We start from the raw sequence: 27,996 nt of genomic DNA on the forward strand, positions 1-27,996 counted from the left end.
TTTTGTACCACAAGTAGGTGTGTTGGTTATTTCAGGGCAAAGTTCTTAAGTGAGTTGTCAAACACAAAGAAGAGTCTTCCACTTTTCTTTCACAAAGAGGCAAATGATCCACATTTGCCGATATTTCCTGAAATGGCAGGACGCTGTCTGCTACACGTGCTTAAAGGTGACATATTAACAATGAGTGAGGAAATAACTGCTTTTCAAAGGAAACCCATGGTATGGAAAGAGAATTTTTGAAGATGGATGTTTTTGGAAATGTTTCAACTGTGATGTGATTTTGTTGCTAAAAAAAATGACAAGAGTGTGTGATCTTCACACTCTCAAATCTGAAGTTGAAACATTTGGAAACAGAATTTTGCCAAGTGTTTAAGAATTGTTCAGATGAAGAGTTCAAGTGGATCTTTAGACCCATTTGTTAAAATATGAAGGTGCAACTGCTTTCAGTTAGCTTGCAGAATCATCAGTTGACATCAGGGAGCATGAAACTTTACTACTCAAATGTCAGCACAACCTTGGCAGGCTTATTGGATGGAATTGAAGAATTGATATTACGTAAATGCTGCCAATGACGTTTTTCTTGCATTTAGATGTATGACTCTTTCTGAAGTGTATTTTTGGTTATGGTAAATATTAAAATCAAGCATAGAAATAAACCCAACCTAAAACCAGACCTCTAAATCATTGTGTAGAAAAGTGTTAAGATTTTCAATCAGTACGAATCACATTAAATTGCATTGTTTCAATGAAAAATTCAATTTCTCTATATTTAGAGAAATAAACCATTCATGTAACCAGTATTTTAAAATTTGTTAGTCTAGAGTTGTACATAGAATTCTTATATTTCAGAATGTCATCTATTTGTGTTTTTCTATTTGTTTAAAAATCTTGCTAGACATTTGCCTAGTTTATTCCTTTTGTTTCAGGAAACCAGCTCTTTTTTTAAAATGAAATTTTATTGAGATATATTCATACACCATACAATCCATCCAAAGAATACAATCAGTGGCTCCCAGTATCGTCACATAGTAGTGCAATCATCACCACAATCAATTTTAGAACATTTTCATTACTCCAAAAAATAAATAATATAAAATAAAAATATAAAAGAAAACCCCAAACATCCCATACCTCTTATCCCCACCCCCTTATTGTTGACCCCTGGTATTGGTGTGGTACATCTGTAACTGTTGATGAAAGAATATTAAGATATTAGTATTAACCATAGTCCATAGTTTATATTTTCTCCTATATACTCCTCTAACATTAACTCCTTATAATCATGTCATACATTTATTCTAGTTCATGAAAGAACTTTTTTTTATTTTATATTTGCACTGTTAATCACATTCATTGTCCACCAGAAGATTCAGTATGTCACATGTTTCCATGTTTTCGCCTCTAGCTTTCCTTCTGGTGATATACATGGCTCTAAACTTCCCCATTCCACCACATTCACTCACAGTTCAGCACTATTAATTATACTCAAAATAACATGCTACCATCACCCCTATCCATTTCCAAATGTTTTATGTTCAACCCAGTTAAACATTCTGCATATATTAATCAACCACTCCCCATCCTCTAGCCTCATTCTATCCCTGGTAACCTATATTCTATATTTTATGTCTATGATTTTACATATTATAATTAGTTCATATTAGTGAGATCATACAATATTTGTCCTTTTTTGTCTGACTTGTTTCACTCAACATAATGTCCTCAAGGTTTATCCATGTTGTACTTCATTCCTTCTTACTGCTGAATAGTATTCCATTGTATGGGTATTCTGTTTATCCATTCATCATACTGAGGTTGTTTCCATCTTTTAGCAATGGCGAATAATGCCACTATGAATGTCAGCATACAAGCATCTGTTCATGTCCCTGCTTTCAGATCTTCCGGGCAAATACTGAATAGTGAGATGGCCGAATCATAGGGCAATTCTGAGGAACCACCAAACCGTTTTCCACAGCGGCTGCACCATTTTACATTCCCACCAGCAGTGAATGAGTGTTTCTATTTCTCCACATCCTCTCCAACACTTGTGAGAAAACCAGCTCTTTAATTGATCAGTACTATTGGTTTTCTGTGTTCTAATGCATTCTTTCCATTATTTCCTTATTTTCTCTTTTCTTCATTTATTGTTTTTATTTATCTAACTTTTTTGAGTTAAGAACTTATTTAGTTTTTATTTTCTGCTTTAAATAATGTGATCATTTACATCTCTCACATTTAATCTGAAAACTACTTTGCTACACCCCAAACTGGTTTTTTTTTTCAGTAAGAATTGATCTTATTTTTGTTATTTTACAGATAGTTTATAATTTTAATTTCATTTTAACTTTGATCTAGGAAGTATTTAAAAGAGTATTTAAAATTTTGTTTTCAATTTTAGCTCTTTAAATAGTGCTTTTTATTATTGTTTCTGCTTTTATTTAACTAAGACAGACCTGTTCTCAGATACCTTTACTGAGGTTTTATTTTGTTTGTTTGTTTTTTGTTTTTGGTAGTCTTCTGTGTGATAAGTTTTTTTAAACTTTTGTTTATTCCACAAATATCTGAAAAGTAATTTCTGGGGAGCGCAGAAACATACCTGCATACACACACACTACATCTAAATATATATACATGCCCATACATAGAGACACATTAAATCAGCTTTAAGAGCTACATTATTTATATCCTTTTTGTTTTTATTTTTTGTCCAGATAATTTGTCAGAGGCTTAGAGGGTGACTTTAAAGTCTTCAACATTTGTTTTATTAGTTTATCTTTGTATGTAAATGATTTTTTCCTTTTATAAAGCTATGATATATGACACATAGAGGTTTGTGACAGATATTCTGGATTTTACACTTTTTTAAACATAAAATGATCTTGATACTTTCAGTGCTTTTAATTTCATTTTGAAGTTACTACTTTTTTCATTTTATGTTTGCCCTGAACTCTTGCCCATGCTTTTTTGTGCACTTCTCTTGTCATTTGAAGTACCCCTTTAAGAGCAACAATAAGTGGAGATTGTGTTATTGTGGCTGCTTGTTGTTCTGAAGAAAGCTCAGCCTAATTTTGTCCCTTTGTGGGAAGCCTGTGTTTTCTACCTGGATGCTCAGAGGACTCTCCCTCATCTTTGAAATTCAAAATTGTCACTGGGAGATCTAGTTCTGTCAGCATGGCCACTAATCTAATATGGATTCTTTCCCTACTATAAACAGAAATGCTGGAAAAAGAACATAAAAATTTAAATGTTGAGAGATGATCCCTGCAAACTCTATATTCAGGTTCCCATGCCACAGGTTTCTGGCTGATATGGCCAAAGGGAGGCTCCTGCAGGAAATGAGAAGGTTGGCAAAAAAGACAGGCTTGGGTATTTCTTCCCGTCTCTATCTGCTTTTAATGACTATCTACAGTAGTGGCTCTCTCTGTTCAGTAGTTTCTGCTCTGGATCTTGCAGAAGCAAAGCCCATTGTTCGACGGTGCCAATTCCCACTGGGCAGCCCATTCATGGTTCTAGCTCCTTCTTGGCTCCTCAGCTTTGAGGTTCAGCAAATACCACCTTCTCCCTAAATCCCTCTAGCCTGGGGTGGTGGTGGTGGTGGTGGAATAACTTTCTGCTGCTGCTAATCTCTGCTAACCATTCTCTTTTTGGCTTTTCAACCCTTCCAACAACATAGTAGCTTGGTTTTAAATCCTTCTATTGGACTACCTCACATGGGCACTATTTCCTTGATTAGACTGGGACGGTTAAAATAACTTCATTTGAAAGAAAGAAAGAGGAGCTGAGAGCCCAGATTGGTAAACCTAGCAGCAGATGCTGCTGCAGCCCAGGAAACCCCTCAAAGGCCCTGGCAGTTGGTGGTTCTAAAGTCCATGCAGGGATGAAAGATGTGGTCTTGGACCCACAACGGGCTGGAAGCAGGAACTGCGATCTTGCTGGCTGCCCCTCCTATAAAAGAGACTACATTCAGGTTGTCCACCGACCCCACAAAGTGGCAGAGATGCTTATTTCTGCCCAGAGCAGCAGCTGCAAAAGAAAAGGGCACCAGGGGCAAATCAAAACTCCAAACCTGTGCCACAGGTAGATGTAGAGTTCAAATCTACACTACCCATGCGATGCAGGTGTCCCAGGCCAAGTAATTCATGTAAAAACTGGTCCTCAACTGATGAAATTCCTGTGCCACCTGTACCATGGACATCTGTCTCTGTGCATTTGGAACTCCAAAAGGAAAAGCAATGCCCGCTGAAAATACTGATGAAGTTCTCCCTGCATCCCACCCAAAATTAAAAACCATGCCTGGAAGAAATTTACTACTAGGAAAAGTTCAAAAGAACTAAAAAAACAATTTAATGCCTCAATTTCTTGAGATAACAGAATAACATTCTGAAAGCAGATATGAAATATCCATTAAAATGATTGAAAGATGAAAAGAAGGAATAAAGAATATAATGAAAGATTTATACACAGTGTAAAAAAAGTGATGGATTTATGAAAGGATCTAATTGGGCTGCTAAAAATGGAAAACATAGTCACTTAGAGAAGAATTCAGTAGACAGGGAAACAATGAGTTAAATAACAACTGAAAAGAGAATTGGTGAATTTGAGAGGAATTTTGAGGAAATTACCTAGCAGATACACAGAGAGATAAAAATATGAAGGAATTGGAAGGAATGAAGTTATTTCAGGTTATTTGTTTTTCCCATTGCTTTGCTTTGTTTTGTTTGGAAATTTTTTTTTATTTGATAAATAAAGTAATTTTAAAATAAAAAAATAAAAATATGCAAAGAAATTAAAAAGAGTTGAAGAAACATGGAAGATACAATGATGTATCAGTCAAGGTCAGTTTAAGAAACTGTAACCACTCTAGATATTTTATGCAGTAAGGGATTTAATTCAGGGAATTTGCTGCTTATGAAATTGTTGAGGGTGAAGGAGTGGATTTTAGGTGGGACTCCAGAATGAGTCCTAGAATAATTCAGAATCCACCCTCCAGGGGGCTTACTCCCAGTGGGGCTGCCAAAGGGTATAGGCTGCTTCTGCAACTTTCTTTCCACCCCCCAAAGCTTCTGCAACTTTCTTTCCACCCCCCAAAAGCTGGAGAATGAACTCTGAAGCTGTGATCCAGGGCTCACAAGCCATTGCTGCTGGACCGCTGGAGAGTGGACACCGGAATGTCACTGCAAGAAAACATCATGCTTCTGTGACCTTTAGAAATAACCAAAAGGGGGCAGAAAAATGGCCCTTATGCAGTGGCATGCTGGAGCCTGCTCATACTGTTTTGTAAGAGATGATTGTTAAATTTTCAGGAATTTTTTTTCAACCAGTTATTAAACATAGCCATTCTTAGAATTAAACACCCACTTCTTTCCAAAGCTGGCTCTCTGCCTGGGTCCTTATCACCCTCCTTCCTAACCCAGCATGCTTTATCTTCAATCTAATACACCTGTGACTTCCTTTGGCCTTTGCATCTCTGTTCATATAACCCTTAGCAAATAATAACTGATGGCATTTATTGAGAATTTAGAATTTGCCTGGTGCTAAGTCTAGGGTTTTCCATACCTTATCACAGTTAATATTTACAACAATACTATTCAGTATGTTTCTAAAACCCAGTTTTGCAAAGGAAGGAACTTGAGGTACAGAGAGGTCAACTAACTTAACCTACATGGTTAATAAGGGCAGAGAAAGGATACAAATTTAATACTTGTTGGCCAGAAAGTCCTCATTGCCTTACATAAGTACAGAATATTTATTCACATGATAAAGAGTCACTTGAATAAAATCGAGTAAAATCACTGTTGAAAATACTTCATTTTTTTTTGTTCATTGCCCTCCTTATAAAGATCCATATGAAAATGCTCTTTAATTTTAGATTCACAACATTTGTCTTTGCTGATGAACTTGTGTATTTCCCTTTCTTAGCCAAGGAGAGAATCTTAAAGCTTGGGTTTCCCCAGGCGGCTCTAGAGTGAAATTTAGTTCTTAATTGGAGCAGCTGTTTTTAGCTTTACTTGGGAGAATGTTCTTCCCTTTCTTGAGCATGACTTTATTTATCTATATGGATGGTTCAATTGCACATGTTTTCTCTCTCGTTAGACTGAGCTTTTTGGGTGCAGAGACTGAATGAATTGAATGTGTACCTAATTTTGTAAGCTGCCTTTTTGGATGCTAATTATATTGGTATAACAAGTGGGATTCAGTTGTAACCAGTTTTCTCTGCAAAGTACTCAACATTTAATCTGTGGCGGAGCTGGGGAGTGGGGAGCATATGCCTTGTTTTCTGTGGGTTGGACACGTTCACTTGAATAGTCTTGTTACTAGGGCTGTAAAAACTTGCATGGTGGATCCCAAGCTTCAGACAACCAAGCGAAAGGTGGTTATGGGAAGATACTTATAAAATGCTGAGAAACCAGAGAGATGAGCTTATTTTCTGGGTGAAATGGGAAGGACTACCACGATGCTTTTAGCTCCGGAACTGACTTCAGTGGGTCTGTCTCCAGGTAGAGATTATGCAAATTATAGAAGGTCAGTGCAGGTGTCTTTCCATGTGTGGAGACTTAAGCAATGGTTCAAATAAGAGCTTGAGAGGCTGACTTGGGTACTGGGATGAGATCTGAGGCAGAAGCTGAAATGATTCATGAAGCTTTAGCCAGAGTTTGATGTTCATTCCCTGGACCAGGTGAATCTTCATGCTGAAATGACCATGTTTGTGCTGCCCCAAGAAATCAGGAGTGGCCTTAGGAAAGGAGAGAGTGGTCCTAATTACTATGTCGGATTTTCACTCTAAAGCCTATTTGGTCTGAAAAATGGCTCGGAGAAGAGAGGAGATGGTTATTGAAGTGCTATTCCAGAGAAAGAGTCTTATATTCTGTTTATGTGAAAGGATAGATTTGACTGGGAAAGAGAAGACACTTACAATGAGCAGAAAATGTACCCCCGACCATGGCAAATGCATCATACTGTACAATGAGCATTGTGCCGTTTGTGTTTGGTCTGTGGATGCACGTTTTGTTAGCTGTGGAAAGAGTTAAGGATGATTTTGTGGTTGACAGTTGACTCTTGACTTGGCCATGTGCCTGTTTTACTTTTGGGGGCCCAGGGTATTTGTGAGAGTTGTCTAGTTGTTATGCTGAATGAAAAGTGCCTTCGATAGAAATGGGGAAATCAGGAAGTGAGGCCTATTTTTATAGAAGATAATGAATTCATTTTTAGACGTCTTGAGTTTGGTATGAGAGTTTGACATTTGGGTGGAAATACCTGGTGCTTAGCTGAGGCTCTTGTAGTTGAAATAGCAATTTGGAGTCTTGAGTTCTAGAACTGGTTCTTTCACTAACCAGCTTTGTGCTCTTAGCCAAGCCCCTGAACTTTTTGTTTTGTTTTTAAAATTTGTGTTGTGGGAACATACATGCAACACAGGATTTCCCATTTTAGCCACTTTTATATATACACTTCAGTGATAATCATTTACATTCACAATAGTGTGCCACCATCACCGCTATCTATTACCAAAACTTGTTCATCACCCTGAACAGAAACCCTGTACCCATTAAGCCATAACTTTCCATTTTCAAGCCCTCAACCCCTGGTAACCTCTAATCTACTTTCTGTTTCTGTGAATTTTCTTATTCTAGATATTTCATATAAACTAAATCACACAGTATTTGTCCGTTGTCTGGCTTCTTTCACTCAGTGTAATATCTTCACGGTTCATCCGTGTTGTCACATGTGTTAGTACTTCATTACTTTTTATGGCTGAATAATCTTCCATTGTATAGATATGCCACATTTTGTTTTTCCATTCATCTGTTGATGGACACATGGGTTGCTTCCACCTTTTGGCAATTGTGAACAGTACTGCTATGAACACTGGGGTAACAAATATCTATTTGATTCCCTGCTTTCAATTCTTTTGAAGCTCCTTAACTGTTAGGACTCTTATCTGGTTGACCTCCAAGTCAGCAGCTCTCAGCTAAAAGGGGGACCTGCCTGTGTGTTCTAATCTTTTCTCTAGGGAGAGAGAGGAGGTGACATCCTGCTGGGTCTGTCCCTCAGTGGTGTGGCTGGGAAAACAAGGTGAGTGCCCCGTTCCATGGAGCCTGTGGGCTCCAACAGGACGTGGTCAGGAAAGGTGGCTTTCATTTGCATCTTCCTGAGGAGTATGGGCTGAGATTTGGGGGCCTTCAGCAGTTTTCCTCAGCCACTGGCATTCTGTTGACTTCCTTTTCCTACAGACTTACACCTTGTCACTCACCTGGGTCACAGAGGAGCTGCTCCAGCTTACCATACGGTTACCACACAGACTCAAACTTTAGTGTTTGATTCTCTAAAACATGAGTGCATTTTTTAAAAGAGCTCAGTTTAAGGGTGCAGGTATCTTCATATGAGGGTTAGTTCTAGTAGATGGTGGTCATGCTATTTATCAGGGTCTGTGCAAGTGTTTCATGTGGAGAATGACAGATGTGTTGGGGGAGCGCTCAGGGACTCACGTCTCTCCCACAGAATCCCAAGCAGGGAGGCTTTCAGCCTCTGCTTGAATGCCTCCAGTGGTGGGGAGATTACCCCTTATGGTGCTGCCCACTTCACCTTCCAAGAGCTCTCTTGGAAAGTTGTCCTTTGCCCACTAGAAAGTATCAGGAGTCAAGATTTTCAGCTCCTATAATTCCTGGAGCTGAAATTTGCCTCCCTGTAATTCCTGCCTCTTAGTCCTAATTCTGCTCAGAGGTTTATCAATCCTTTTAGCCGCTTTTTCCAGATAAGGGAACAGAACTGGGAGTGTTCAGGATTTGCTCAGTGTAACAGAGAGTGCTATGGGGAGAGTTGGGACAGGAGCTAGACTCTTTCTACTGTGGAGAAGACCATCTTTCCTAATGTCTTTCCTCTTTCTCTCCCTTGCTTGTTCTTTCATTCTCTTTACCACCTGCTTCCCTCCCTTTACCTTAGCCTGGAGCCTCTGGCTTGCCTTTGGCACTGGTGGGAATGTCTTAGCTCTGGTCTAAGGAGCTTCTCCTGGAGGGTTTGTTAGGCTCATCTAAGGGGATGCTCCAATTGCCTGTGAGGGTGCCGGCTCCTCCTGTCTGGGTCACCTTGAGACATCACTCATTTTTACAGCTGGGTGGGTGTGATTGTTTTATAGAACCTCAGTGTCCCAGAGTGTGTCCTTGTGGGAAAGAGACGGGCTCACATGCCATCATACAAACAGATGTCTGCACATAAGTTGGGCTTGGGGAGGGGGTGTTTTACAGAGATGCAGAGTGTTGAATGCAATTTACTTAGAGCCTGGGCATTTCCTGCCTGTTTTGGGTGCTGTGTGAGTGAAGCACCTGCTTTACTTGGGAAGAGTGAAACACTCAGCTCTCTGTGTGATTGCAGCCAAGACGTCCAGCTCCTGGCCAGCCCACCATTTCTGAGGTGCTCAGTCCTTCCTTTTAAGGATTGAGAACTAATTTTCTTTCGGGCCAAGGAAAGGAGCAGAGATATTCTTGTTTGTACAAAGAGACAGTCTGATGACGACATTATGTGCCACAGTTTACAAGGACAATATGGTTTAAATTCCTAATTAATGGGGGAAAAATGAAGGATGACGTGAGTGAAGCATGGGCCAGATCTTGAGATCATTGGGGAATTGTTTGGGCCATTGGGACCCTGGACATTTTCTGACGTTCCCTCTAGAATCATTATTGTTGCTTTAGAAATAATGCTGGGCACCTGAAAGTCGGGTTGATCTTTTAGGGAAGGAGAGGAGCGAATGGTGATGTCTTTCTCTCCCCTCTCTCCCCCACTCTCTTGTGAGCAGGGAGAAGATGCCATTCCACCATGTGACCGCTGGCTTGTTGTACAAGGGGAATTACCTCAACCGTTCTCTCTCTGCTGGCAGCGACAGCGAGCAGCTTGCTAATATCTCCGTGGAGGAGCTCGATGGTAAGGAGCCTGCCCTATTTGGGAGGTTAGCCTGCCAAGGGAGGTGTTTGTGGCTATTGTGAATCTAAGGTGGAACGCTGGGCTCTGGCTGAGTCCAACCAGGGGGCGATGGGAAAGAGTTCAGAGACAAAATTTTGCCTAAATGATTTCTTTGTGTGCCATCAATCTTGTAGCCTGACAATCGGTGAGCATTTTGGTTTCCTTGGATACAGACTTGGGGAGGATAGTCTTCAACTTTCTCACAAGACATTTTCCAGTTTGTGGAGTCTTTGTTACCAATGGTGTTGTCTTGTTTCCATATTGTCCTTTACCATGGGGCTCAGCTGCCGGGGAGGTTTAGGCTCCCCTGGCTCTTGACTTGGGGCCATGTGTTTTGAATCCTGCCCAGATCTGAATCAACTGGAGGCCATGTCCGGGGGTGGGGTGGACAGCAATTATTTTAATTGCTTCTGTTCCTTTGTTACACAGTACAGCCCTCGGTGTTCCAGACGGGGGCCAGAAATGGGAATAAACCTGGGAACACAATGACTAAATTCATCCTAAGGAGCGTGGGACAGGGCCCCATTGCATTCTGGGTAAACCAATCCCCTGATTAAATAACAGAAAAATAAAAAGAGGAAGGAAGGATTCTTTTTTCTAGAATAGGGAATTAGTTTGATTTGACCAGATGTTTTGCCTAGGTGCCACATCTGCTAAAGCCAACCAGATTCAGCCTTTCTTATTGGTACTGAATGCTGTGCTCCTTGTGACACCATTTCAAAACATGAAGTTTAAATTTACTTTCTAAAGCAGAGAAGTCAAAATTACCCCAGATGGCGTGTTTGCTATTAAAGGGTTATGGTCCAAACCAGTGTGGTTTGTATGTGCATCGTCATGAGCCTTTCGCTCTGGGCCAGTGAAGCCAAACTTGCTTTACAATCTGCAGGCCCATCCATTTTATTAGGAGGAGGTGGGGGAAGCCAAGAGCCCGGGTCCTTGGATAGCATGCCCTTCTCTTGTCCGTCTTGTTTGCTCATGGAAATGAATGAGCACATGAAGCTGCAGAGGCTGCAGGCCTTCGTGGGCTGAGTCTAGAGGACAGGCTAGGAGAGAGGCTGGGAGAACCAGGGAGTGATTTGGAAGAACCCAGGTTTCTTAGGGACAGCAGCTTCTCCATGCAGAGCCTGGAGACCTGAGAGGACAGCAGGACCCTGGGATCTCCAGGCCTTCAGTTGGCCAAAGGATGTGTGGATGCAGGGTACGGAAGTGGGAGACAGGGCCTGGAAGGACCTGACCTCCTGCACAGTGAGCCCATCCTGGTGGCTACAGGAAGGACGAGACCGTGCTTGGGTGTGTTTGGCAGGCTTTCCTGCACTCTCGGGTCTTTGCTTTGAATTGAGATTAGGGCAGGTTGTGCATTGACCAGGGGTAGATTTTCACTTTTGTTTATTTGGGTAGGATGGAAAGAACAAGTTCCCCAGGCTCGGTCATCAGGGGCTGGGCGTTTTTTTTGGCGGGGGCCTCTGCTGAGCAGCCCTGATCACCAGGACTGGACCACCTGTGCATTTCGGGCAACACTTAAAGAGGCTGATGTTACCAACCCAATGCAGTTTGGAAACCATCTGTGGCTTTCACACATCTTGCTTTCCATTTCCTTCACTCCCTCCTCCCAACTTTGCTATGAATAATCAGGAGATGGTTTCTCTGAGACTTCTTTGTGCAACAGGCTGTTAAATCCGGGCTCTGCTAGGATAGCTTGTCTGGGCCATGGCCAGGATGCCCCAGCTTATCAACAGTCCCACTAGCTCCATTTTGGCTCTTCTCACCTTCAGATGTAGGTAAGAGTGCCCTCCACATTCTTGGGCAAGCAGCCAAGCATACAAGCTTGTTATTTAAGCAATGCACAGGGCTGCTCGAGCAGGGCCGGAACTTATCTTTTCAGTAGGCAAGAGAAGCAGAGAGCAATTCTAACTGCCCTCCACACCCCGTACTGGAAGCCTTGGGATCACTGGATTGAAAGAAGCCTGTACTTTATGGCCTGGAGGTTGGCTGGCTGGTTAAGGTGCCACATTTGTCCTTCGGGAGGGTGATCCAGACTCTCAGCTTGGAGAAGGGCCATTTGTTTTCTGAGGAGAGAGTCATTCTATTTATTTCCTTTTTGCCAAGGTGAACACTGAGTTATGACTGATCGTACTTTATCACCAGCATCTTGGGGCTCAGGGCAAGACTGCACAGATGTGTTCTGGTTTAGAGATGGCAAAGAGAAGGCATCAGGCAGGCAGGGTCTGAAAACACGCTGACCAGAATCATTTCGGATGATTGAGGATTGGTTCTCGAGCAAGACAAAGATTCAGAGGTGTTGGCTGCTTGGTGTTCGCTAGAGGCTGTCTCAGGTCTAGCTGGGTCTAAAGTCCTGCTACTTGAGGCCACACCATTATCCTCAGAGGGAAGGTAGGCTGCACAGGGAGTTGATGTGTGTACACTGATGGACACTGCAGATCCTCATCTGCACCCCTCTTCCCAGCCCCATCACAGCTGCAGCCCCCTGCTTGCAGATGCCACATGGACGGCTTCCCCCATGTAGTTAGCGTTTATCACCAGTGACTGAATGTGCCTTCCCTTCAGTGTAAGTGTCACGGTGCCCAGCCCAGGTGTGGTTACTGTTCCAGTTTGCTACAGCTGCCATTATGCAAAATACCAGAGACGGATTGGCTTTTATAAAGGGGATTTATTAGATTGCAAATTACAATTCTAATGCCAGAAAAGTGTCCAATCTAAGGCATCAACAAGAGGATACCTTCACTGATGAAAGGCTGATGGTGTCTGAAATACCTCTGTCAGCTGGGAAGGCACGTGGCTGGCATCTGCTGGTCCTTTGATCCTGGGTTCTGGTTTCAAAATGGCTTTCTCCAAAATGTCTCTGGGTTTCTGTCTCTCTTAGCTTCTTTCAGCTCTCTGCTTGGTTCTTCTGGGTTATTTCTCTCTAAGCATCTGGGAGACCTCTCTTAGTTTCTCTGGGGCAAACGCTGTGCTTCATCTCTTAGCCTAGCATCTCTCAACTCTTTCTGTTTGCATCTCCCAGCATTTCCAAGCATCAGCGCCTGCGTTGGCTTCTGAGCTCTCTTAAGTAGTTCAGTGATCTAATCAAGACCCACCCTGAATGGGTGGGGTCCACACTTCCATGGAAATAACCCAATCAAAGGTCTCACCTACAGTTGAGTGAGTCACATCTCCATGTAAACCCTCAATCAAAAGGTTCCACCCTAATCAAAAGACTAATAAGTCTGCCCCCACAAGATTGCATCAAAGAACATGGCTTTTCTGGGGGACACATTATGTATAAACTAACATATTCCACCCCCTGGACCGCATGGTCTCTCTAAATGCAAAAATACATTCATTCCATCACAATATAGACAAGTGCAAAGTCTTATCAAAATCGGTTACAGGCATGGTTTGTCCTAAGGCAATATTCTCCTCTGTGCAACTTAGGAAAGTTATCTGCTTCCAATATACAAAGGAGGAACAGTCATAGGATAAAAATTCCCATTGCCATAGGGAGAAATTGGAAGGAAAATAGGGGCTGCGGGACCAAAACAGTTCCTATTTCTCCTTTTTAAATGAAACTCAGGAGGGAATAATGTAAAGCTGCATCATGTTGGACAGAATGGAGTTGCAAATCACCCAACCCACCAAATTGTGTTTAAAAAAAAAAATTCAGCAACAGTGGATTGCTTGAGATAGTCCTTCATTCATTCTTATTCATTCATTGACTCATTGATTCATTCATCTAAGGGCTGTTTATCTGGATGCTTTCTGGGTGTAAGAGGAGAATCAAATAAGTGTACTGTTCATTGCCTGTCTCCAAAGAACTTACAGTCTAGCCAGGGAGGTTATGCAAAACTTGTTAGTAGCATTTTACACTTTTGAAGTGGTTCACGTGGAATTTCAGTAGACATGGATTATACATTTTTTTAAGATAAAGTTTTCTCAATGCAATTTATTGAACAAACTTGTGATATGTTTATTGTAAAATGTTTAGATTTTAGAGTTGAGACTTTATGTGTAACCGAATATATGCCAAGTTTCAATGCATTCCACAAAGCATTGAAAAGAAGATATAATTGTAAATTGAATTCACCTCTATCTCTCTCTTTAGCCCTATCTTTAGTTTTATTTCTATCTTCCTGTTTTTTAGTGGGTTGTGTATTCTATATCAGGATTTAGAAGTTTATTCTTGAATGAATACCATACTGTTTTAATCAGTGAAGCTCTATAATTTGCTTTCCTCCCAGCTTATTGATCTTCTTTACAGATGGATTTTGGAGTCATTCTGTCAAAGTTTAAAACGAAAGTCTCACTGGGCTCTATTTAGATTTTTTAATTCTTCAGTAAATTCTGGTGACAACTATTTTCTGGAAAAATTATCAATTTTATTTAGATTTTCAAAGGTATATCAAATTGCATATAATAGAACCACGTATTTTAAAAATATCTATTGTTCTAGTTGTTTTTCCATTTTCAGTTTTGTATATTTGTGGTTTCTTTATGGATTATTAGTGATTTCTTCTATCAAAAAATGAGCTTCAGATTTGTGTATCGATTATACTATTTTTCTGTTTCTAATTTGTTCTTTAACCTTATTATTCTATTGTTGTTTTTAAAAACTTTTAGGTCTTTACTTAATTTGGGTATTATATTCTTTTAAAATTTATTGACTGGACAAATTCTTACATCATTTATTTGATTTTTCATAATGAAAAATAGAATGTTGGCAGAGTTCTGTAAGCTTTGGTATGTTGTGTTCTCATTTTTGTTAATTCTTAAAGTGTCAATAATCATATTAAAAATTTTTTTTTGACTCATTAGTTATTTAGGAGAATATTTTATAATCTCCAGGTGGTTGGAGACTTTTTATCTTGCATTTCTATTCCTTGTTCATTTTTTAAAAATTGCATTTTAGTCAGATTATGTTTACTGTAAAATTTTTAGTTTTTGGAGTTATTGAGACTTTTATTCTAACCTAATACATTCCCAGTTTTGGTAAACATTCCACAAAGCATCGAAAAGAAGATACATTACTTCTCTTTCTCCATGCACAAATACATATATATTTTACTTTTTGATTTATATTTTTCAAATCCTTTAAGTATTCATCTTTTAAAAAATATCTTATTTTGTTAAACAATGATATGATGGTAGAGTGCTTTTAAAACTGTATCTTTCCTGTTAAATTTTCTGAATTTCTAATAGTTTTTGATGTTAAATTCTTCAGCATAACTGTAGGGTACTTTTTAGGTTGTCTTTTGTTTTATGATTTCTATTTCATGTGTTTCCTTGCTGCTTGTTCTTCATCCCAGAAGAGTTTTAAGGTAGACATAAAACTTCCTTTTTTCATGTATGGTGATTTTGAATGCAAATATCTCGTTTTGAATTCTTCTGAAAGCGATTCATTACTTTTAAACTGGTCAAATACAATAAATATGGAATTTGTTTCTATAATTATAAATGTACCAATCCCTCTCTAATTATCAAAACAACACTATTGATTACTCCATAAACAACAAGAAATTTAGAGGACTTATTTTCCGTGCTCTATTGCACTTCTATTTTTCCTGTCAGATTATAGGTCCAGATTGTTTTCTGACTATATTAATTATCATTATTTTTCTACATATTTTCTACATATTTAAAAAATTTGTTTTGGGCTTTTGCATTCAATGTTTAAATCATATTTCAGCAATTATTCCAAATAATACATTATTGAGAAGATTTGGTGCACATGACCAGCCTTTTTAAAAATATAGCTTTTTTGTACTCAGATTCATACCTGTGGATTCTTCTTTATGTCATCTTGTTTATATCTTCAAAATTTTTGTTTCCTAGAAAGGTATGTAACTTGTACCCTCAGGCTGCCTCCAGTCACACTGTGCCAGACATACGTGCTCCCAGTATGTGCACGAGGGTTATAGTGCTCCCTCTGGGGCCAGAGCAAGGGGCCCACACTGAGGGGGGTAAAGGAAGGGGCGCCCAGGGCACCATGAGATCCTACAGCTTTTAAGTAGCTTCTTTCTTGATCCGGTGCTTGCTCTGTTTCTGCAAGCCTTTAACTGTTTTCTGGAGCTTTGAGAAAGATGGTTCTGCCAGTTTTCTCTGGTTTTTCAAAGATTCTCTTGGGGGACAGAACCCTGAAACTTCTCACTCCCCATCTTTGTGATCTGCACTCAGTAATCCCACATCTGGTTCTTTTTTGTATTTTCTGTTTCTCTGCTGAGATACCTTATCTATTTACTCATTAAGACCATATTTTGTATAGTCTTTGTACATCCTTTCTTATATTTATAATACCTACTTTAAAGACTTTAAGAGCTAAATCCAGCATCTAGGCTCTAGGCCATCTAGGCTCTAGGTTTCTATTGAGTCCTTTTAGACTATCATCCAATTTTCCTGTTTATTTGCATGTCTGTTCGTATTTGAACGGACACTGAACATTGGGACTGCTATGTTGCTGAGCCTCTGGGTTCTATTATTTTCCTCTGAAGAGTGTTTATGTTTGCTTTAGTAGGCACTTCAATCACCAGCTGACTACCTTCTACTCGTGTAGGCGTTGCTTTATGCTTTGTTACGGCAGATCTGTCAAAATCCCAAGGTGTTGCCCAAGCCCCTCTAACTTGGCAGAGACTCAACTTCCAATCTCTGTCATTCATGTGGATCTTGTCAGGGCTTAGCTTTGGGTTTAGTTGGTGTGGCTTCTTACTCCTAAAGTGTGGTCTTTCTGGTACCTCAGCTGGATGCCTGGGGTGTTGAGATTTTTTGGACATCTCCCAGTGCTGCTTGAGTTCTGATATTTCTGCTCTGTTCTCAAACTCATAATGGCTGCTCTCTGGCAAGCCTGGCTTAACCTTAGCTTGCACATGGGCCTCCCAGGCCTCAGCCAGGTATTCATGGGGAACCCACATACAAGTTTCTAAGACCTGTTTCATAGTTTCCTCCTCTCTGCTGCCCTTTTCCACAGTTTCTACCCCATTCAGCTACCCCAAAGTCTTATCTCTGCCTCCTTCAGCTCAGTGGGACCACCATGCTCTGCTTGAACTCAAGGTCACTGTGCTATGGCTGGGAAGTTGTCCCCAGGTATGTTTCCAGCCATGGCGAACATGGGGCTTACAGTGAATTTCCCATCTCCCCGCAAACGCAATCTCTTGCTGCCTGTTAACTATGGTCTGAAGACAGTTGCCTCATACATTTTGTCCAGTGTTATGGTTGAATAGGGTGGAAGGGCTATTCTTGTATCTTTATGTAGTCAGACATCTATTGTTAATTATTTAAAAAAAAATTTTAAGCTGAAACAGTTAAAGTAATTGGCAGAAAATATAACACTTCACCCTCTAACAATCTACTTCTGCTTATAATTCTAAAATGGCTCTCCACAGCCTATAGCCGTGTTAGCTACAGCCTCATGCCCTGGCATTTCAGGCCCTGTGTGGCCTGAACCTTTGCTTTTTCATCAACTTGATCTCCCTGTTTTCCTCCCAAAGGGTTTCTTGCTACATTAAGATCTTTCCTGCTTTTCTGCCTTTGTTTGTGCTACTTCTGCCTGAAATGTTCTTTTACTCCTTCGTCTTCCCAGGAAACAACTATTCATCTTTTAAGTTTAAACACTGTCATTGTCGCCATCATCATCATAATCATCAGCACAGGTAAAGTTTATTGAGCGCTTACTATGTGCTAGGAACTGTTGAAAGCACTCATTTAATCCTTCCCACAATCCTACATTGTAGGTACTATTGTTAGCCACATTTTTGCACATGTGGGAAATGGAGACGTTAAGTAACCTTGTCCAAGGTTACATAATTAGCCACCTGGCTTCAGAGCCCATGCTTACTAACTTTTAGGCTCCGAATTCTTCTCCCTGCAAGGTAAGGCCCTTTGTGACTCGCTTGTACCCATCACATCACTATCATATATGTCACTGCCACCCTGTGACACATGGGTGAGAACTTGGCTGATGAATCAAACTTCCAGTGGGTGGATAGATATTTTTAAAGCTCTGTGTGAGACCAGTGTGCTCCCCACTAAGAGCAGAGGGATGAGTGGTTGCAGAAGGGGGCTGAGCAACTGGGCTCCTGCGTGGGGAGCTCTGAAGGGCCCTTCCCCTTCCCGACCTATCTGGTCCATCATCTATTACCTTGTAAAGAATATATCCGCCCCCTTCTCCTTTTTGTTCCTCCTCTACTTTTGATGGTTGATTTAAAGATCTCAGAGACACATCCATCTTGCCTTTTTTGAGACACTTCCCTTGACAGGCTTTTGAAGAGGGGGCTTTAGGGAGGCAGAAGCATTACTGTTCTAGTAAGTGACAAGCACAACTCCTATCCAAGGGGAAGGCTGATGACACAAAGCTTTCTTCTCCAGAGGTGATAGGACCTACACAATAAGCCACATCACCCAACAACAGTGGGAGTGCCAGATATGCAGCTCTGCTCCCTAGCTTGGAATGAGCTTTAGAGCCTGTGTCTTTTATCTGCCTGGATACCTCCCTCCTGGAGGCTTGGCCTGCCTTTGAGCCTTGAGAAGGAAGTCTTTTGTGGAGAGTTGCCAAGCTTTGTTAGCAGGGCGAGGGAGGGATTTCTCTGATGGTAGCCACTTCCAAGGGCCCTCTCCTTAAAGAGGTACTTGCCTAACTTTTCCAGTGGTTTCCTGCATCTTATTCTGACAATATGTTTTGTTAACTGTGGCTAAGAAGGAAACCTGGGCACCTTCCCTTATTCATTTGTAATTTATATGCTGCCTGTTTTCCAAAGTGATCAAGATATCATATGTTAAAAGAAGCATAAACTGAAAAGACTATCAGAATAGAAATGAAAAATAAAAATCTACATACGAAGGAGAGAAAGAAAATATGACAACCCCTTAAGCAAATACATTTACTGTGAATGAGCCTTCAGTTTGCCTCTGAGCTTCCAACTGGTTGAAGCAAAAAGGAAAAAAAATGAGTTACCTTCTTCCAGTGACAGGGTATAGTGTCCCATTGGAAGAAGAGTTTTGTCAACTGAATTTTAAATAGGAGCTCTTTAGCCCATAATCAAAATATATAGTATATATAAGTGTTCTGGTTTGCTAATGCTGCTGTTTTGCGAAACACCAGAAATGGATTGGCTTTTATAAAGGGGGTTTATTTGGTTACAAAGTTACAGTTTTAAGGCCATAAAAGTGTCCCAGCTAAGGCATTAACAATAGGGTACCTTCACTGGAGAAAGGCCATTGCATCCAGAAAACCTCTGTTAGCTGGCATCTGCTTGCTCACAGGTTGTGTTTCAAAATGGTGTTCTCCAAAATGTCAGTGTCAGCTTCCAATGGCTGCCTTCAGAATGTCTCTGTAAGCTGCTGCTTCTCTACAAAATGTCACTCTCACTTGCTCAGAGGTCCATCTGTTGTGAGCATTCTTTATAGGACTCCAGTGAACTAATCAAGACCCACCCTGAATGGGTGGGGTCCACACCTCCATGGAAATTATCTAATCAGACATTTCACTCACAGTTGATTGAGTCATATCTCCATGGAAACACTAATCAAAAGATTCCAACCTAATCAACACTAATATGTCTGCCCCACAAGATTGCATTGAAAAATATGGCTTTGGGCAGGACATACTATATACAAGCTAGCACAACAAGTAGTTTGTGTTTTTATTTCAGAGACAGTGGGTTTCAAACTTTTCTTTCCCCAAAATTCCTGAGATTTTTTTTTTTTTTCATATATTGACCAGTAATAATGGCTTATGATATGGTGGTTCTCAATGAAGAAAGAGGTGCTGATATTAATGACCCTCTGGGTGTAGAGAAACAAAGATATATTTTAGTTTAGAAAGCATTTCTACCAGATAATTCTAAGTGCCCCCTTTAGAACATGTTTCTCTGGTTCTTACTGCTAAGAACCCTGCTTTAGATGATAGCAAGCAGTGGTGGTATCTTGGTATGAAGGTTCGAGATCCTGGACCATAAAGCATGACCTTGACTTGGGATATTTGAGAAACAGGAGTTACAATTGCACTCATCTCTATCATAAGAAAACCTTCATATGGTTCCTGTGGAACCTTTAACCTCACAAAGAATTCCATCTTAATAGATCTTCTAAGGTGATTAAGCCCCACAGAGCTTCTCCAGATAATGAAATGAGTTCATCTGTTGAGTTGAGTTGAATTGTTTAGTATTATCCATCTGGATGCTGAGTAGTGTTTGCCAGAACCCTTCATTTTCACATTGGCTTCATTGACACTGAGCTGTTTCTCCTGATAGTAATTGGCCAACATTCAGCTGTTTCCTGGGACTATTTAGGTGTGTGATATCAGCACCATGTTCTAGCAGGGATGGCTCACTGGTCTCCCCTCTCCATGGTGGCATCCAGGTCATCTAAACACTGCTCCAAATCATTTAAAATCAAGTGAGGAGGTAGGACACAGCCATTTAAAACCATTTAAAACACAGATTTGCTCTATCAGGATTGTCATTTCAGCTTTCTCTAATTCACAAGCTGTTGCAGAAAGAGCCTTGAACTTACGTTGAGATTTGTGTAGCTGTATTGCTGTGTAACAAGTTATCCCAAAACTTACTGGTTTAAAACAACAAACATTTATTGTGTCACAGTTTTTGTGGGTCAGGAATTGGGGAGCAGCTTAGATTGGTGGTTCTGGCTCAGGGTCTCTTGAGAGGTTTCAGTTAGGATGTCGGCTGGGACGGCAGTCATCTGAAGGCTTGACTGGGGCTGGACAGCCTGCTTCCAAGCTCACTCGCTTGGCTGTTGGTGGGGCCTTCAGGTCCTCTCCTTGAGGGCCTCCCCCTCAGACTGCTTAAGTGTCTTCATGACCATGTCTTAAATGTCACACCTCGTCACTTCTACAACATCTATTCATTAAAATCAAGCCTCTAAGTACAGCCCACACTTAAGGCAAGCAGACTTAGGCTCCGACTTTTGAAGGGAGGACTATCAAAGAAATACTGGACATATTTTCAAACCACCAAAGTACCTTACAAATGAGCTTGGAGATGGTTTCTAGTTATTGAATTAAAGGTGGATGATAAGTCAAGAAATGAAAAAGAAATTTCTAAAATCCTACTTAGCAGTTTCTTTATGAAGTGAAGAGAGCACCAATGGTCATTGCTATAAAAATTAAAATTAAAGCCTGCATGATCTTTATGGAGTTGGGACCTTGGCATCCCTCAGATCTGGGTTCTTATTCCAGGTGTAACATTTAGCAGTTGCACAGGGACAGCCATTTCTCTAGTATCCTTTCTTCCTTAATGGTAGAAATCTTAGTTGGAAAACTGGCTGCCTAAGACTACATTTCCCGGTCTCCTTAAGAGCTAGCGGTGACCGTATTAGTAAGTTCTGGACAATGAGATATCAGTAGAAGTGACATTAGGCAACTTCTGTGTGTTTTGCCTCTTTATCCTTCCTCCTTTCTATATCTGGAATGGTGATGTCACATCTGACACCATAAAAATGAGCCTAACCCCTGGATGACAGCAGTGATCTGGTAGGAGTCTGGGTACCTTAGGAGAGTGGCACAGAGAGAACACAACGTCTGTCTTGTTTTTGTTACTCATAGTTGAACCTAAACCCAACTGATGCAACAGCCATGTGACCTCAGACAAGTTATTCAACCTCTAAACCTATTTTCCAATTTTCTAATTTGTGTCTTACACATAACCCTGCTTTTGAGAAGCTTGGTGCTTACTGTTTGTGAGGATCAAGTTTGCTGTAGACAATTAGGAATGATGGAACTGTAATTTGGAATCATTGGAGATTTGTCCTTTTTCTAATGTAAGTAGACTACATATTGAATTCACTGCTTGAAATTTGAAAGGAAGAGACTCAGCACGGCCAAAAGGGAAGAGCCGACAGGGAAGTCTGGATGGCACAGACCCCAGAGGCCCCAGGAGGACACTCATCTTTGTTGAATTGGTCTTGTCTTTGAGGCAAGACCCATACACATCATGTCCATCCCTATGAGCAAGCCCGGTGAAAGTACAAGCACATAGTGACTGCTCGGGAAAACTTGTTGAATAAATGAATGGCAGCTTTTCTGAGGAGAGAAGTATGTGGAAAAGTTAGCTACCTCTTCTGGATTATTCATTCTTCAATGAGAGTGAGATTAGGAGGATAGTTGGAGAGGCCTGTCAATGTCAAGAAAGATCTGGATGCCCTATCACAATTCTCTGTGTTTTAGCTCTAAGCCCACAATGACACCTTTCCTACTCACCCTGCCTCAAAGATCCTGTCCTCACTGGTTTGGAGGCAAAAGTTTAAGTTGTCCAAGACAAGAGAAGAAAAGGAACCCAGACCTTGAGTTCTCCTAAGAGATTGGACCAGGATCTTCTATGGCCTGGGCTTTGGTGAGGGAAACGTCTGTGGATGTCTGAAAATCCAGACCTTCCACATCCTTACTGTGATGCTTCTGAGGATCAGGAGTGAACATATCCATAAATCTCATCTTTCACAATAAGCAGACATATCCCACTAGACTTACTACTTGGGTTGGCGTAGAAGAAGTGATGGGAAGATGGGGAGACTGAAATTACAGCTGATGGCCAGAACGCACTCTCCTTTATAAGAGGACATTGGCAGCTCTTTGAGTTAAATGTATTGGAAAGAAGATTTCCATTCTTTCATATCTGAAATGTGGGGTTGTGTTTGAATATCGATGGTATTTGGAAATGTGAGAGCCAACCGTCAGTTTTGCTGGGTGCAGCTTCTGTATATATTAGCATCCCTAGTTTTCTGTAATTTTCCCTTTCTGGTTTTTTCTCACTCCCCTTAGAGTTCCAGTAACCTCATCTGGTTAAAATTCAAGGCCATTGTTGTTTAAATGTTCCTTCCAAACTCCGAATAGCAACTCCAGTATTAAGGGATTATTTGTTACAGTAAGGTTTATGGCGCAAGTGAGAAAAGTATACTTTGTTTCTGTAAAGCTGGTAAAAGGAATGGACCCAGGTTGTAAGATCATGCTGGCTTAGGGTGTGTGCTACCCTTGGCATGCTAAGATGCAGGAATGCTTCCCAGGCAGGTGCCAGTTGGCGAGTACTCTGCTGTTTTATTACTCACTGGTATCCAGTAAAATGGGTCTAATGACATGTGCATAGCTCAAAAGCATTTGAGCGGCGTTTTAACATCTCTGCCAGCCTAGAAGCATTTTAGGGAGGGCAGGCCATAAAATTCTTGGTCTGATGCCCCCAAACAATTTGTAGGAGATTTCAGAGAGCTTAGCATCTCTGCCATCTGGTGCTCAGGTGAGGGGAGGTGGGGAGACCCAAGCCACGGGCCCAAACCAGAGAACTCAGTGTTTCCCACATCTCCATGGTGTCTTTCTTCAGAAAGTCATGTGCGATTTCCTAGCCAGCACCTATGGAGACAGAAAACTTCCGAGAGTTTCAGGTGCCTGATTGGACCCAGTTTTATGTTACTTTCTTTGAGAACCCTTCAGAGGTGCCATCTGTTTCTGGGAAAACTGCCTTGAGCTGGCTGCTGACTTCCCTTGCCAGATTTTGGGGACTCTGATAGGCAGATTAAGAAATGTGATGTTTCCTTTTTTTAATTTGTAACTTTAATAAATTGAATTTTAAGTAAAAACCCAAGTTATCATAAGAACATAACAACCTCTTTGTGCATTAAAAATGCCCATGTTGAAAAGATCCTGTGGGTTAGTTGCTCCTCTCACCTGTAAAATGAAGAAATTGGACTTTAGGGGAGACCTTAAATGAGATTTATGAAGACAGAGACCCAGTAAAGTGTCACAGTATGGCAGAGCAGGGGGCACTTTGGTTTCTGGACCCGCAGGTCCTCCCACATCACCATTCTGTCTGCTTGAATGCATCTTTGAACTCAGAGGTTTGCCCATGTTCTGTCTGCTGGAGATGTCCAATAAAACATGACAGTTACCTAGAATAAGTCTTCCCGCCTCTTTTCCTACGCAAAATAGATGATCAGTATATATATGAGGATAATACCTTTTACTATAAATATAGGACTTACTGAGAATCCCTTAATTTTGGGCTTACTTTTTTTTCCTCTCAATAAATGTTTTCTGAATGAATGAATACATGCAGAATAAACAAAAGAGGCAATGAATGAATGGCTAAGTGGTGAGTCTTGACTGGCTCCTCAAACCAGCCATCCGGCCCCCTCACGGTAGATGCATTTAGGCATTAGGCTGCCCCACAGCCTCGCCATCAGGCAAGATTCAGGGCTCCCTGAAATGAAAATCAGGATGGCTACTGCTGTGCCAAGGCAGGACCAGCACACTCTTGGAAGGTAAAGTCCTTGAGTCTTTGCATGGCTAGGGCTATTCTCAAGCTCCAAGTGAAGATGGAGAAAGAGAAGGCAATGGCGGCCCAGGTTGCATCTCTCTTTGTTCAGTGGGTTATTCTTGAGCTTGGTCAAGCTGCCTCTGCTTGACCAGGTAGCAGAAACCCACAAACCAAAGGAAGGCTCTGGAAAGCTAAGATGCAGATGTCAAGCAGGACACTGAACTGGGGGAAGTTCACATCCAGGGCCAGGTAGAGCAGACCCACGGCCACACTGGAGCTGTAGGCATTGGGGTGGTGGTTGTAGATGCTGAACTCCTCGCCCTCCAAGGGGCTGTTGAGGTCCTCATTCACACTGGGACTGAACACCACGATGGAGAACACTCAAGACACGACGGGTAGGATGGTGTGCAGCTGCCTGACCAGGTCGACCGTTCCCCCAGTTTTGCTGGCTCCGTGCACACCTCCTTCCATCACGGCTGCACACGCGATGTGTTGCCCTCTTGGCAGTTTTTGCTCTTTTGTGCCTGGGTTAATTTTGAATGAATTGGATTTGAATCCTTGCTCTGTCGTCTATGAGCTGTATTACCCCAGGTAACTTAAGTTCATTCTCTGAGGCTTACTTTTCCCACTTGCCAAATGGATAAATCCAGGCAGTAGGGGGGAGGGTTGTTTAAGACTCTAATGCAATGATATATCTGCAACTTACTTGAATTAAATAACATCTTATATCTGCAGAAGAATTTGTGGTTTTACCGAAGAATCATGCATAAGATACAGGATTCCCATACACCACCCTATTATTAATACTTTGCTTTGGTGTGGTACATTTGTTACAATGGAAGAATCACATTTTAGTTATTTTATTGTTAACATAGTCCATGTATTTTTAAAAAATTTTTTGTTCTAGTAACATATATAATACAACCTAAAATTTTCCATTTTAACCACATTCAAATGTTTAATTGTTATTATGTTCACAATGCTGTGCTTCCATCACCAGCATCCATTACCAAAACTTTCCCGTTGTCCTAAATAGAAACTCTGCATTTTAAGGCTTAACTCTCTATTCCCTATACCCATCTTGTCCCCTGGTAATCTATGTTCTAGATTCTGACTCTATGAGTTTGCTTATTCTTATTATTTCCTATCAGTGAGATCATATATTTGTCCTTTGGTGTCAGGCTTATTTCACTCAACACTGTCTTCAGGGTTCATCCATGTTGTCACATGTATTGGGACGTCAGTCCTTTTCAGGGCTGAATAATGTCCCATTGTGTGTATATACTACGATTTGTTTATCCATTCATCAGTTGATGGACACTTGGGTTGCTACCATCTTTTAGCAATTATGAATAATGCTGCTATGAACATCGGTGTGCAAATATCTGTTTGAATCCCTGTTTTCAGTTCTTTGGGATATATACCCAGAAGTGAGATAGCCAGGTCAAATGGTAATTCTATACTTAACTTTCTGAGGAACTGCCAAACTCTCTTTAACAGCAGCTGCACCATGTTATATTCCCACTGACAACAGAGTGCTCCTGTTCTCCACATCCCCTTGAACACTTGTAGTATTACATTTTGTTTAATAGTAGCTATTCGCATGGGTATGAAATGGTATGTCATTGTGGCTTTGACTTGTATTTCCCTAATGGCTAATGATGTTGAGCATCTTTTCATGTGCTTTTTGGCCATTTGTATATCTTTGGAGAAATGTCTATTCAAGTATTTTGCCATTTTTCATTGGGCTGTTTGTCTTCTTGTTGTTGAGTTGTAGGATTTCTTCTTGTATTCTGGATACTTGTATTCTGGATCCCTTTGGGATATGTGGTTTCCAAATATTTTCTCCCATTGCATAGGTTGTCATTTTACATTCATGATAAAGTCCTTTGAAGGTACAAAGGTTTCTAATTTTTATGAGGTCTCATTCATCTATCTTGTCTTCTGTTGCTTGTGCTTTGGGTATAAGTTTTAAGAAACCAATGCCTAACACAATGTCCTGAAGATGCTTTGCTTCCCTACATTTTCTTCCAGGAGTTTTATAGTTCTGGCTTTTGTATTTATGTTTAGGTCTTTGATCAATTTGTGTTGATTATTGTAGATGGAGTGAGATAGGTATCCACTTTCATTCTTTTGCAAATGGGCATCCAGTTTCCCAATACCATTTGTTGAAGACTATAGGCTATTTTTTCCCAATTGAGTAGTCTTTTCCTCTTTGTCAGAAGCAGTTGGCCATAAATGTGAATATTGATTTCTGAGCTCTCAATTTGATTCCATTGATCCATGCATCTGTCCTTGTGCCAATACCATGGTGTTTTAATTACTGTGGCTTTGTAGTAATTTTTTTTTTTTTTTTTTTTTTTTTTTGAGATGTCATCATACACCCACTAGGACAGATATTATCTTTTTTTTTTTTTTTTTTTTTTTTTTTTTAATCATCATTTTATTGAGATTTATTCACATACCACACAGTCATACAAAACAAATTGTACTTTCGATTGTTTACAGTACCATTACATAGTTGTACATTCATCACCTAAATCAATCCCTGACACCTTCATTAGCACACACACAAAAATAACAAGAATAATAATTAGAGTGAAAAAGAGCAATTGAAGTAAAAAAGAACACTAGGTACCTTTGTCTGTTTGTCTGCTTCCCCTACTTTTCTACACATCCATCCATAAACTAGACAAAGTGGAGTTTGGTCCTTATGGCATTCCCAATCCCACTGTCACCCCTCATAAGCTACATTTTTATACAACTGTCTTCGAGATTCATGGGTTCTGGGTTGTAGTTTAATAGTTTCAGGTATCCACCACGAGCTACCCCAATTCTTTAGAACCTAAAAAAGGTTGTTTAAAGTGTGCGTAAGAGTGCCCACCAGAGTGATCTCTCGGCTCGTTTTGGAATCTCTCTGCCACTGAAGCTTATTTCATTTCCTTTCACATCCCCCTTTTGGTCAAGAAGATGTTCTCCATCCCACGATGCCGGGTCTACATTCCTCCCCGGGAGTCATATTCCACGTTGCCAGGGAGATTCACTTCCGTGGGTGTCTGATCCCACGTAGGGGGGAGGGCAGTGATTTCACCTTTCAAGTTGGCTTAGCCAGAGAGAGAGGGCCACATCTGAGCAACAAAGAGGCATTCAGGAGGAGACTCTTAGGCACAAATACAGGGAGGCCTAGCCTCTCCTTTGCAGCAACCGTCTTCCCAAGGGTAAAACTTATGGTAGAGGGCTCAACCCATCAAACCACCAGTCCCCTATGTCTGTGGTCATGTTAGCAACCATGGAGGTGGGGTAGGCGAATACCCCTGCATTCTCCACAGGCTCCTCAAGGGGGCACTACATCTTTTTTTTTTTTTTCTCCTTGTTTGTCTTTTTTCTTTTTTTTAACTTTCCCTTCTTTTTTCAAATCAACTGTATGAAAAAAAAAGTTAAAAAGAAAACAAACATACAATAAAAGAACATTTCAAAGAGACCATAGCAAGGGAGTAAGAAAAAGACAACTAACCTAAGATAACTGCTTAACTTCCAACATGTTCCTACTTTACCCCAAGAAAGTTACATAATATAGCAACATTTCAGTGAACTTGTTCCTACTACATCCATCAGAAATTAACAGACCATAGTCATTTCTGGGCATCCCCAGAACGTTAAATAGCTTATCTGTTCTTCTTGGATTATTGTTCCCCCTTCCTTAATTGCTCTCTACTGCTAGTTCCCCTACATTCTACATTATAAACCATTTGTTTTACATTTTTCAAAGTTCACATTAGTGGTAGCATATAATATTTCT

At 40.7% G+C, this 27,996-nt stretch overlaps 1 protein-coding gene and 1 pseudogene across 5 annotated transcripts in view; one reads left to right on the forward strand and one right to left on the reverse strand.

Annotated features, from left to right (window-relative positions):
- CALN1 (calneuron 1) overlaps nt 1-27,996 on the forward strand; it is a 494,531-nt gene that overhangs the window by 32,151 nt on the left and 434,384 nt on the right. For 4 of the 5 annotated variants that reach the window (XM_037814338.1, XM_037814340.1, XM_037814339.1 and 1 more), the window contains exon 2: nt 9,791-9,915. In XM_037814338.1, coding sequence (XP_037670266.1) covers nt 9,791-9,915 — 125 coding nt within the window. Of the gene's footprint in view, nt 1-9,378; nt 9,406-9,790; nt 9,916-27,996 lie in introns of those variants that run through there. The other variant, XM_037814343.1, reaches the window with a different exon arrangement.
- On the reverse strand, nt 24,162-24,668 carry LOC119517998 (annotated as a pseudogene).

The sequence above is a fragment of the Choloepus didactylus genome, chromosome 21 (genome assembly GCF_015220235.1).
Source record: "Choloepus didactylus isolate mChoDid1 chromosome 21, mChoDid1.pri, whole genome shotgun sequence".
Classification (NCBI taxonomy): domain Eukaryota; kingdom Metazoa; phylum Chordata; class Mammalia; order Pilosa; family Megalonychidae; genus Choloepus; species Choloepus didactylus.